The 13,556-nt window shown below is 37.5% G+C and overlaps 1 protein-coding gene across 1 annotated transcript in view; it reads left to right on the top strand.

Moving 5' to 3' along the window:
• ITGA1 (integrin subunit alpha 1) overlaps positions 1-6,738 on the top strand; it is a 73,364-nt gene extending 66,626 nt beyond the window's left edge. The window contains exons 28-30 of the mRNA XM_041424621.1: positions 274-366; positions 1,819-1,935; positions 2,686-6,738. Of these exons, the coding sequence (XP_041280555.1) occupies positions 274-366; positions 1,819-1,935; positions 2,686-2,730 (255 nt within the window). The 3' untranslated portion in view covers positions 2,731-6,738. The remainder of the gene's footprint in view (positions 1-273; positions 367-1,818; positions 1,936-2,685) is intronic.
• Positions 6,739-13,556: the final 6,818 nt, after the last annotated feature.

Here is a 13,556-nt window from a genome sequence, read left to right as displayed (position 1 = left end):
TAAAACAAAAAAAAACAGAAGAGAAACATTAGTATTCTAGAATTACTTAATATTCTTTTGAAATCTCTGCTATCTGCCCTTTCAAAGCAGTATTGCTGTCTTGCAAGCAGTAATGTGTGTGCTGGAGGTGACATACATGAGCAGTTTCACTGACTTTCATGTTTTTCAGCATCCCCCAAAGCATTAAGATTTTCCTTCACCCTTCTCATTGCTACAAAGCTTTCTATTAAAAATACCTAACTGTAAACCACAGCAACTACTCTCTTCTTTCAGGCCAGTATTCACAGCTTAACCCTTGTTGTGAAAGCATTACTTAGGAGTGAGAACTCATCACTGATTTTGAGAAATGACCATCAAAAACTGGAGGTAAGAATGTGATAATTGATGTATTTTTTCTTCATAGAATTTGTTGTGCTGTGGAATCATTCTTTTTCATCCATTACTAATGAACTGATTGTTACCTTTAGTAATGCATTATCCTACTCTAAATGGAAGTGATTTCGTATTACAGCAGAAATGTCAGAATTAGTCAGAAAATAACACCAAAAGCCCAGTATCTTCCAATGTAGTTAGGTAAGGATAAGTACAATCAATTTGTTCTGCTTGCTGTAATATAAATACTTGCTGCAGCTATGTAAATTAAAAATATAATTAAAATTCTTTTAAGGAATCAATAGTATTTGAAAATTGTTCTGAATCAATTCAAATTGATCATACTTGGTATTTTCTCTACTATTTCCTTATTTATTCTTTCCTTCTACTTTGTTACCCAGGAGATCTAGTTGAAAGAGGGTCTTTTATTTTTCACAAGTTCATTATGATTTTCATAGACAAGGAAATATATAACATGATAGTAGTGGCATCAGATATAAAGAGAAATGTCTAAAATTTTGTTAGAGGTATTATTCATCCTTTTACTACTCTCAGTTCCAAGCATTTATAGTGTTTAAACATTGGTCTTTTGTCATAACTTGTACATAGAGGAGCTTATTTACTACAGTGTCCATTTTTTTAAGCAGAAGTCTTATTATGAGTTTTTATTGTTAATACTCCAAAATTTAGGAAAGTAATATTCAATGTGAACTACATCTTGCAAAAAATATTTTTAAAAATGCAAAAACCAGTGGTCCATTGTTAGCTGGTTTTATATCTGGAAATTTCTTCTAAGTGACAGATTAAAATTCAGTCCAGGATTAAAAACACAGCTGAGAGGCTCGCAGCTAATGAGAGACAAGGAATTTCAGATTTAACTTTTTTAGGGACATAATTTTCTGCTTAGTGGTCAGTTATTCAATGCTCTTTTCAACTATAAAGTTGGTCTCTAATAAATTCTTTAGTTAATTCAAACTCCCGCATGGTCACGTTTATTAAAAAGTGAATGTTACTTGTTTCTGTTCAGTTTATGCCAGATATGCCATGTTTAAAATCAAGTTAGTATCTACACAGGCTTTTACATTTATGCTTGCCTCCATCTTTCAGGGAGGCTGGCACTGAGGGAGGAAGAGTGTACTGAAGAAACTCCTTAGCTTATTCTTCCACCGCTCATAGTTTAGGTCCTGTGTCCTTTAGGACAATGATTACTGACTTGTAGCAGGGCCACTCTCATAAACGAATACACTTACAAAAGTGCAAAGCATTGTGTAAATAATCTCCAGTCTTTCATGCTGGAGATTATTTTCTTAATTCCCTCCTACTAATTCCTGTAGGTAAAATGAAGTGGTACCCTGGGAAATCACTGCATACAGATTAATTGCTGCTGCTGTTTTGATATTTTGGAAGGACACATTATTTATTGCTTATGTTCTGAACACTTTGCAGACCATGATCAAGATTTCCAAAGAACACCCACCGGGTACAGTCCCCTTATGGGTTATCCTCCTGAGTATCTTCGCCGGACTCTTGATTCTCGCACTGCTTATATTTGCTCTGTGGAAGGTAAGCTGCACACCCTTGTCTTCAGGAGCCTAAACAAATATGCTCAAATACTCCACCATTTCTTTCTCATGACTAGGATCTCACAGACAATAATTTTATCTAGTACTAGATAAAGTAGTAGTGTGAAATCTTGAAGAAATTACAAAAAAACTAAGTACACTGCATTTTTCTGATGTGGGATGAGCGGTGATACCTGATTGAAACCTATATTCCCATTATGTTAGGGAAGGAAAAATAAGAAGATATTTTAGTACGAGTAAGGGTTTATTAAGGAATTTTTCTATCAGCTTTGGCTGTGACCTTTATCAATTAGGTTTTTTTCTGTTGTGCAAGAGATGCTAGGCCCTGTGGTGTAAGTCTTGCCACAAGTGGGCACTCTTCTCCAGGCTAAATATTTTGTTCATAATTAAATTAGAAGGTTGCAGTTTATAAATTTCAATATGCATAATCCCTTAAAAATTTTTACATTATAAAATAAAATATTATTTATTAAACTGAGTAACAAATATTACTATTAAGCATTTAACCCTTGAGAATATATGAGCAAAACAATGATTCAGCAATCACTCTACTATATATTAACTGTACTTAGTTTTTCTATTCCAGGAAAAACAGTGATGTGATAAAATATTAATTAACTCTGTACAGCAGTGCAAGTATTAAAATAGTAGTAAGAATCAACACATGAATGTAACCAGTATGGTTTGTATACTTGGAGCAGTTCTTAATAACTTTTTTTCTTTTCTGCAGGCTGGATTTTTCAAAAGGCCATTAAAGAAGAAAATGGAGAAATAAAAAAAAAAAATAAAAAAGAAAATAAAAAAAAGCAGAAATTTTTGCTCAGGTCTGCCTCCAAAATGTTACTGTAAAATTGTGAACTTATATGCTTTCCAAATGCTGGTGCATTTAAAAAACCCAAGAAACAGAAAAATAAGAAGAAAAACAAGCACACATTCAAAGAAATGATGCAAGAAAAGAATTAACAACGTTGCAGCATTTTGTGATCTTCAGGAATATACCTTTAAGCGTTGCTCATTTTTGGAGAGTAACTTACTTCAAAGATTCTAATGTTTTTTAATACGGAAAGTTTGTAATCATATTTTTATACACCTATGTATATGGAATCATTTTTCATTCCAAATCACACAATGGTCAGCTTGTACGTAGCAAACCCAGTCTTTTTTTATCACCTTACAATTTTCAAAAGGAAAATGAATAATTTTCAAAATTCCCTTCTAATGTCAGTTCTGTGGAAGCAGATTCTCAATTCACAAGGCAGAACATGTAAACTTTGAGAATGCACCAAATACTGTGTTATAGCTGATGCAATGGCAACTCAGAAGACAGAAGCACCTCCAGAATATTGGGTGAAAATTACTGAAATACCACGTATTTCTCTTTCTGCTCATTTTAGCATGTCCAGCTGGATGAAGGATTCTCCAAGAAAGAGATTTTTATGGTCAAGGATCATAAAGGGTTGATCCATTAAATCACATAACTGTTTGAACTTGAAATATATTTTTTGGCAGGCCTAAAAATGCGCAAGTCATCAAGCCCATCTGATTGCACACTGTACTCAAATAAGCAGGGGCATAATTTTATCTGCAAATTGAAATATCCATATTTATGCAGAAAATGTTTAGAGGCACCCTGAAAGTTTGACTCTTGCTGTATATCTTGGAGTAGCCAGCAGGGTGCTTCATAAACTGTCACTGTAAATTTCTCGTGTAGCTATTTAATCCAATAAATTTAAAGTGTACAAAATGAAAATTATCAAAAGAGCACAAATAGGAAATTCAGCACTGGCAAGCTTCTTCTAGTATTATAAGTCACAGCTCATCTTTATTGCTTAGGAATTTAAGAAGTGATGAAGAATTTGCATACTAAATAAGCACTTAAAAATGATGTTTATTTTGTGTCAAAGATTAAAAGTTTCTATGAGAATACACTGAAATGTAGATAGCAAAAGGTTTCTTTAAGAAATTTTTTCTTTCTATTTAGATAATTCAGTTTCTTCCTTACTTTCATGCACTTGTCTTCCTCCCATGAGGATCTCTCCTTGAGGCTCACGGCTGTGCCATGACCTTGAGAGCTTCCTGTGTTTCTTGGAGCCACATGAAATTAACAGGAGAAAAAGGATGTATGTTGGCAAAGTGTAATGCTGCCTCAGCATGACTCAGTATTGATTGCCAGTAGATCAGAAAATGCTGAGGAGATGTTCTAAGTTCTGTAAGACACATTTGTTGGCAGAAAAACTTTGCCTTGCTAAAGAAGCCAGGAAAATTTGTTCCTCCTCTTGGGACAAATATCAAATGAGGAAAAAAAAAAAATTAAAAAAAAAAAAAAAAAAAAAAAAAAACCAAAAAAACACCAAAAAGCAGTTTTCCAAATGTTTTTGCTTATCACTGTCTTTATAGTAATAGCTTTAAAAATACTAATAAGTTTTATAAACACTTATTTTTCAATAAGAGAATATAGATTGGGTTGAACAAGCTGACAAGTAAAACTCTCAAAAGTGTGCAAGAAGGTGTTTCATTGCTTGAAAGGTGCTGTACCTTTTTAGTACCTTTTATTTAGTTCCTAAGTTAGAGAAAGTAGCTATTGGGAAAGGCTGGCTTATGTGAATGCAACAAGTGGGATTGAGTTGGAAAGCGCTGGCAATTTCTCCTCGTGTCTGTGGGAAAGGTGGTTATCTCATGGCAGCAGTCTGCTGAAGGTAGCAGTATGACTCAGGGGAGAGGGCAGAGCCCTCCGTGGGAACGCTGTGGGTGGCTGTGCTTTGCAGAGCCAGGGAGATCTGCTGAGGCAGTGGGACGTGGTTGCTGTGCTCATCTGGACAGCTGGAAGGGCCCCCTGCCTGAAGGGCGTCTGAGCACAGAACGCATGAATGGAAGCAAAAAAATGACATAGAGGAATTGCAGATAGAAATCCTGCTTCATTCATTGTGAAAGGAACCAAAAATCTATTTGTTGAACTGTGAAGATAAATTAACAGAGCAGTGATTTCAGTTCCAAGTAAGACGTAGGTTTTACTTTAGGAAAATGTATTATTTTGCCCATTTGTTTGAAAGAATTACATAGCTCTTGGCACCATAGCATTTGAACACATTGGAATTATAATTCTTTTTTTCTCACAGTATCTCTGAAAAGGCATAGCAGTGCTGTTAAGCTCTAATGAGTTTGTAAAGGAACAGAATTTTGGAGGAATTTTGACTCACCTATGCACACGTAGGAAATCTATGGTAGAAGAGGAAATACTTGTATTTATTATTATTCATTCAGTTTGTTAACAATGAGGTCACTTTTCCTGGCTTCATAAAATTACTCACAAGTTGCGTAAGACACACGTAATTCTTATGCAGCATACTTTTAAGTCTTTCACTATTTAGTTATGATAAGCTGTTAACCAGAGCTTTTCATTTTCCCATGACATTTCATATCTTATTTTAAAGCACCAGCTAACTGAAAAATATATAAGTCAAAAGAACAGTCTATTTCCCTAGATGAAGACTATGCAAAAATAAATCAATAGTATTTATCAATGTAAAATACGTTTAAGATCGGTGTTTCATTTTAGACTTTTTTTGCACTGTAAAAACAGTAATAAGCTTTGTATAATCACACTGCTTTCTTCTTTCATGATGCTTTCTCTTTTTTGCACATTTGTCCTATTATCATGTTTTCAATTATAGCTATTTAAAAGATAAGTATACATACATACATACAAGTATGTCAAGGGGATAGCACTATAGCACATTATTCTTACACGATTCTTAGCCATTAGTAAACTTGTTATTTTTATCTATACTAGCCTTTCCACACAGCACTGGAAGAGCAGTATTTTACTGCTTTTCATGATATACAACAGAAAAACCTGAAAGCAATATTGCAAGTATCAGGAACATCTCACTTAAATTTGGCAGGCACTAAAGGTACCAGAACCTAATTTTACAGCATTTAAGCAGTTTTATTCCTAAAAATAGACACATTAGGGTTGTAATGTGATTCTAATAACTATGAAGGTAAGTATTTTTTACTGAAGCAAATTTGTATAAAAATTAATAACAAATTTGGTGCGTAGCCAGAGATTAGGCAACTAAAGGATTCTAGCCCACCCAGCTCAGTTCCTAACTTCAGCACTGAAGAAGGTAACTTAATGGAAATGGACAAGCTACTTTTCTACAGAGCAGGGATTCTCTGCACACTCCTGCCTTAATATCAGGTTGTTCTGGAGGCTGCTCTTCCCATACATTATTTTAAAAGTCTTAGGAAACAGCATCTCCATTAGAGCAATCTTGAGCAGCTGCTTGTGCTCCGTGTGTAGTTCCTTTGCTTGTCTGGTTTCACTCTAAGTCATTACTATGAGCCATTACTACAGACACAAGCCACATACCCTGACCCCTTACCTGGGCCCTTTAGTACATATCCTGTGCTGAATCATTTTGGGCATAGTGTTCCTCTTCTTCAGAGCTTGAGTCAGGAGAATCCACCCTAAACTGAAGCCAAGGGTTTTCATCTCACCTGGCACTAAAAGGCTGGAGTTAGGGTCATATTCATCTAATGAATTCTGCATAACCTAATTGGTTAATTTCTTTAATTGCTTGTTGTATAGATGATGACCTATTCAAAAATAAAAGCAGATAAGATAATCAGAATGTACTGCTCCTAACTATACCACTTAACAGGAATAAACGGGGATTTACATACTTTTTAAGAAAACCACAAAATTCTGCACAGCATTTTCTTTTTCCTGTAAAAGTATTCCTTGTGCTATATTGATTAAAAAAAGAAATTAAGAGTCTAACAAGTCTCCTGTGTAGTTTGTTTGCTTGTTATTGATATAAGAATAATATTAACTCATCTCAGTGCCTAAAAACAGATTCATCTACCTGTCAACAGAAAGGCATTGTAGACACAAGAATTCTTGCACAGGAAAGCTTGATGTGGTCAAGCTGCCAGAAATACATTGTAATTAGATTCATGGACTTTGTGCTTATACCCATCTTTGAAAGCTTTTTAGAAGATCATATGACTTCCTGGCGCAGAATTGTTTCCATGACACTAAATAAAAGTTGAAAGACACATTCACTCATTCATCTGACCATTCTTCCTGTCCAGCAATTACTCTGTACAACTTATTCCTGTAACCCAAATAGTTTATGGTCTTGCATAATTACAAAGGATTCTCATTAATGTCCTACTAATAAATGTTTGTATCAAAACTTCCTAGAAGACAAAGATTATATCTTTTATATCACCTTTAACTTTTAGAAAACATTACAAAATATGTAATAACTGTTCTCTCGTCGAAGACTACTTTGATGCTGAATCACAGTTCTCTTAACAGCAACATCCTGTCTAGTCATGGGGGAGTGCTTACCAAATTAACTACTCTGTATGTATCTGATCATTAAGAGTTTGCTGGACCTTGCCCATGGGAGCATTGCAATGAAAATTAGGGGCGGGGGGCAAATCCATTTCTAGTTTTGGTTGGTTGGTTTAAACTGCTTTTCTGTGGAATTAATGAATAACCAGAATCACTTCCTCACAGCAAGAACTGTAATGTGATGTGTGATTTTCACAGAAGTGGATTAATTCATTGCATTTATCAGAAGCAGGCCTTAGCACTTCACAGTTCAGCAATAATACCATTCCATGCAGTGGGTGTGGTTTGAGCCCTGAAACAATAGTCATAAAGTGCTGATGAAGTTTTAGTAACAAATGTCTGATACCACCATTTAGACAGCACAAATGGATTCTGCTTTAAAAAGTTGGTGATAAAATGAGCTATCATCAGTTAAATCATGTATTACTTGGAAAGACTGAGGGCTGACACCTCAGAGATTGGATTTTTTTCATTCTATTAAAAAAAAAAAAGTGAGTGAAAGACCTCAGAAAGGCAGATTTTGATTCTGACTCTAGCACAGTGGGGCACAGAGCTACTTTACTGCTTTTCCCTGCTCATGCTCTTGCCCTTCTGTCCTTCTTTTCTCAGTTTCTGAGCATTCTCAGAAAGGACAGACATTCCTCAAGGGCTCACTGAATGTTGCATCTCTTGGGGATATTCAAAGAAATGGGATAGGGACCAGAAGTATTCAAAGTAGATTGAACTTAGAGATCTAGCAAGCCAGTGTCTTGGCACACTTTGTCCATCCCCTTCACCCATCTTTCAGTGGTGGTGAAATCACACTTCTTGGTTATGGTTCAGCTTGATTTGCTATTGGAAGTTAATATTTATTGCAAAACCTCACATACCTGGTTCAGTATTACCTATGGTCCTTAAGATTTATTCATGTTCAGGGTATTGTTATTCTTCCTGGGGTAGAGGAATAGAATCTCTTTCTCTAGTGAAAGTTTCTTCATATTATTTTCCATTACAACACTTTTTCACTGCATCAAAATGGTTAAAATTAAAAACAGAGGATATCCTCAGTTTTCCCTGAAGAGCATTTGAAGTTTAGCAATTCTGTGACAGTAGACATAGTCTGAGAAATGTAATTTACTTTCTATCATTTTGGAGAACACACAGAGAAATCTTTCTCATGGTCCAAAGTAATAGACATTAATAGCTCACTTTCTTGGATGCCAGCTCATAAAATCTCAACGACAAAAGCCTATTACTCCACCCTCATCCATTTTACACTGTGCCAGAATAGATGCTGTTGCATCTCAAAACCTTTAGGGTTCAGCTAAAATTTCCAATGACCCTGTTAGCCAGGGAAAAAAAAAAAAAAAAAAACCACAAAAAAAACACACACACAAAAAAAAAAAAAAAAACCACAAAAAAAACACACACACAAAAAAAAAAAAAAAAACCAGTTCTAGTGATGAAGGTTTTGAAATTCTCAGGAATCTCAAAACCTCTGAATTGTTTTTAGCTCTTTATTTGGAAGAACTACCAAAATTAACTCAGTGTCCTGGCTCCTATATGTCATGAATTCCCAGTATTTGGGAAAGTACCTATAGAACCCACCCAACAAATATTTGAGAGTAATATATGCTTCATAACATGCTGCTACAACATAGTTCATAGAATCATAGAATCATTAAGTTTGGAAAAGACCTCCACAATCATCAAGTTCACCCACAGCACAAAGTGCCATGTCCAGTCATTTCTTGAACACCTCCAGGGATAGTTATTCTACTATCTCCCTGGGTTGCCCATTCCAATGCTTAACCATCCATTCTGTGAAAAAATTCTCCCTGATTTCCAATCTAAAGCTCCCCTGGGGAAACTTGAATTTATGTCCTCTCATCCTGTCACTGTCTTCCTGGGAGAAGAGGCCACAGCCTCCTTTCAGGCAGTTGTAGAGGGTGATAAGGTCACCCCTGAGCCTCCTTTTCTCCAGGATAAACACCCCCAGCTCCCTCAGCTGCTCCTCACAGGACTTGTGCTCCAGCCCCTGCCCCAGCCCCACTGCCCTTCTCTGCACTCTCTCCAGCTCCTCAGTGTCTTTCCTGCAGTGAGGGCCCAGCACTGGACACAGCACTGGAGCTGTGGCCTCACCAGTGCCCAGCACAGGGGACAATCCCTGCCCTGGCCCTGCTGGCCACACCATTGCTGATCCAGGCCAGGATGCCATTGGCCTTCTTGGCCACCTGGGCACAGCCTGGCTCATGTTCAGCTGCTGTCACCAGCACCCCAGGTCCTTTCCAGCCACTCTGCCCCAGCCTGTGGCACTGCCTGTGGCTGTTGTGACCCAAGGGCAGGACCTGGCACTTGGCCTTGTTGAACCTCACCCCCCTGGCCTCAGCCCATCGATGCAGCCTGTGCAGATCCTCTGCAGAGCCTTCCTGCCCTCCAGCAGATCAGCACTCCCACCCAAATTGGTGTCATCTGCAAACAGACTGAGTGCACCCAACCACTTGTTGAGGTCATTGATGGAGATACCAAACAGAACTGGCCCCAGTACCAAGACCTAGGGAAACAGCACTAGTGACCAAACGAAATCTACAGAAGGTGCAACACACACACCTTTGCACATGGCCTAATGGCATTGCTCAGTCACATGTCACTAACCCTCAGAGGAAGCATGTCCTCTCTTATCACATGGCCCCTCTTCCATGACCATCCCACCAGCCTTCATGCAAAGAACTTTCAGATTTTATTCCAGTTTTTGATTGCTGGCCTGTTGGTTTCCCCCAGGACAAATTTTCTTAGATAGTGAATAGGACTTTTGCAAGCTGGTAAGGAATGTATTATAAAAACATTAATAACAAAAGGAAGATGAAGGAAAAACTCCATTCTTTATTGAACTCAGTGGGGGAGAAATATGGTTCCAAAGATGAGGAAAAGCTTGATGTCCTTAATGCCTTCTTCGCCTCAGTCTTCAACTGTAAAACCAGTGATCCTCAGGGCAACCCTGAGCTGCTTGAAAGGGATGGGGAGCAGAACAGACCCCTGCAATCCAGGAGGAATAGTCAGTGACCTGCTGTGCCACTCAGACACCCACAAGTCAATGGGACCAGATGGGATTAACCCAAGGGTACTGAGGGAACTGGCAGAAGAGTTTGCCAAGACACTCTTCATCATTTATTGTCAGTCCTGGCTAATGGGGAGGTCCACAGATGACTGGATGTTGGTCACTGTGATTCCCATGCACAGGAAGGGCTGGAAGGAAGATATTGTTAGCCTGACCTTGGTCCCAGGGAAGGTTATGAAACATCTTGAGTGTGATCACACGGCACTTACAGGACAGCTGGTAGGGATCAGAGGGATAACACCCAGCCAACACAGGTTTAGGAAAGGCACACCTTGCCTGATCTCCTTTGGTGACCTGGTGACACACTTGATGGACAAGGGAAAGGCTGTTGATGTTGTCTACCTGGAGTTCAGAAGAGTCTTTGACACTGTCTCCTTCAGCATTCTCCTGGAAAAGCTGGCAGCCCCTGTCTTGGACAGGTGCACCCTTCGCTGAGTTAAAAGCTGACTGGATGGTCAGGCCCAGAGAGTGGTGGTGAGCAGTGCTGCATCCAGCTGGTGGCCAGTCACTCTTGGGCTTCCACAAGGCTCACTGTTGGGCAGAGTTCTGTTCAACATGTTTATTATCCTGACCAATATCTTAAAAGATTTGGATGAGGAGATTAAGTATACCCTTATTAAATCCAAAGTCTACACCAAGTTCCTGGAGAAAAGGAGGCTCAGGGGTGACCTTATCACTCCCTGAAAGGAGGCTGTGGCCGGGTGGGCATCAATCTCTTCTGCCTTTCAAGCAGTGACAGGATGAGAGGATGTAAGTTCAAGCTGCACCAGGAGAGGTTGAAATTGGACATCAGGAGGTGTTTCTTCACAGAAAGGGTGATTAGACATTGGAATAGGCTTGGTGATCTCAGAATTCTTTTCCAATCCAATTGATTCTGTGATAATGTGAATGCTTTTTTACTAGACAACATGTGATCACATTACCAAATTTTTTGCACCACCTTTCTGATGTTTCATCTTTTTACTCAAGCTTTGTAGCTAATCCTACAAAATGTGCCAAATAACCAGGAGAGAATAATTAGTTAAAAATAATTAATAATCCCACAAAAAAATAATTATTTAAAATCCCACATAATTAGTTAAAAATTCAGTGGGATTCAGTGTAAATTGTTAAGGGAGTCAGGTTTGCTAAAAAATGTCTGCCGAATTCTTGAGCAACTTTTGATGGCAGGCAGATAAAAATGAATAATTTATAGATATTAATTAAAAAAATCCAAACAATGATGATGTTTTCAAAATACAAATGGTCAGAAATGTAAACAAAGGCATATTCTAAGGAAATAGAGGCTCCTGTCTTTTCATCGGATACTTTTAAATCCTGTCTGATAAATATTTTAAAGATACTTAAAGATACACACAATTTTAAGAGTTCATGTGGTTATTGGAGCTGTATCAAGGTTAAATACTTTGATAATTAGAGTAGCACATCAACTGCTCCAGAGACCCTGAAATTACATAGGTTGTGTTAGTGGGCTCTGCTGTAGGACCTCGCTTTTGAGATCACATGCGAATGGAATACTTCACTGGCTTCATTACTTCCCATTCATATTATTTCCCCATGACAGACTTAAGCTTTTCTTACCTGAAAAAAGAATTGGTAAAAATATGTGTGTATATTCTGTGCTGTGCACAGTTCAGACAATACAGCAAGAGACAGGTAAGTGTATGCTGCTATTCCAGAGTAGGGAGTGGTGCTGTGGATCAAGACCAAGACTAGAGAGCTCCTGTGTAGCACTTTGAAATGATTGAATCAAAGTTGCAAAAAGCATTAAAAATGTGTGGTTTGCACAGTAGCATAGCAATGCGCTGGTTTGTCCTCTGCTTATTCCCTGTGATACCTAAAATGCCATTAGTGTATTTTTGACATTTTCCAGTTTTATTTCAGATCCTAATTATCACTAATGTCTAAACTACATCCTCACAGCTAATTTTAACATTTCCTTTATAGATTTGGGGTTTTTTTTAGTAGCTTGTTCTTTTTTCTTCAGTGGAGCCCTGAATGTAATATTTCTGTTATAGACACCATGTTTCTGCTAAAAACAATAACTAATATTTGTAGCCCTTTCCTTTGTCTCCAGACAAATCAAAGTGTGACCTGGAGTCATTCATCTTGGACTTCTGTGTGTAAATTAGTCACTTTTCCAAGATTTCCTCCCAGAAACACATTAACAGCTAGGTTTTGCATACCACAGAAACTCTGATTCTCTGGTCAGCCGTTGCAAATGACAAAAAATGGAGATACCTGCATATTTCTCTGAGAAGGTTGGCATTAATTTGAACATTTTTTGTCACATTAAAAAGCTAGAATAACATGCATAAATTGTAAAATTGATCACTGAAGTATGTGTTCACCAGAATAACTTTTAAAAGCAAGATTTCTTCATTATCTTCACTCTGCAACTTCTATTTTTTCTTGAAAATGCAAACCCTATAGTGATCTTTTCATAGTGATCAAGCAACCTGCTTCACACAGTCCTTACTGTGAAAAAGAAAGCTTGTTTGGCCCTTGATAACAAAATAATTTATTCTAATGCACACACTGTATTTGCATAGAGCCAAGCCTGAAACTTTGCAAATAAACTCAGGCAGATACGGTGGTTTTGGCAAGTGTCCCTGAGATCAATGACTGGCAGACATGACAAGGTGCTATAAAACATCATTAAACAACAAACACGTGTACAGCAAAGGGTGTGTATCAGACCCCATTTTATAGTGCAGAGATAAGGAGCACTAACCAAACTGTTCTCTATCGGTGTAGGTGAACAATAGTAAATAATAATTTACCTGAATATGTGCAATATATGTATAAAATTTGTGATGTGAGTCAAAAAAGGTGAAATATTGCACAATATAAAACCTCTTGTTTCCTATAATATGCAAAGTACAGTTCAGGATTATATGAGAAGGTTGTTATCAAATGGCTTAAAATAATTTAAAACAAAAGCATTAATCCAAGGGAGTATTGTTGAAGAATACAAGAATTTATTCTCCTACAGCCTTTTCTTTGTCAACACTGAAGAATGTTGGTCTTAGAAGCAGCACCCTGGGAGACAGCCTTTGTGTGTGAGAAATTATTCTTCAACACTGTATCTAGATGAGAAAGAAAGTTTCATATCCTAAGGATATATTTATAATTAGAA

The sequence above is a fragment of the Onychostruthus taczanowskii genome, unplaced genomic scaffold (assembly GCF_017590055.1).
Source record: "Onychostruthus taczanowskii isolate IOZ18803 unplaced genomic scaffold, ASM1759005v1 scaffold83, whole genome shotgun sequence".
Classification (NCBI taxonomy): Eukaryota; Metazoa; Chordata; class Aves; order Passeriformes; family Passeridae; genus Onychostruthus; species Onychostruthus taczanowskii.
The sequence above is the reverse complement of the archived record's forward strand: the minus strand, read 5'-3'. Positions and strand labels throughout refer to the sequence as shown.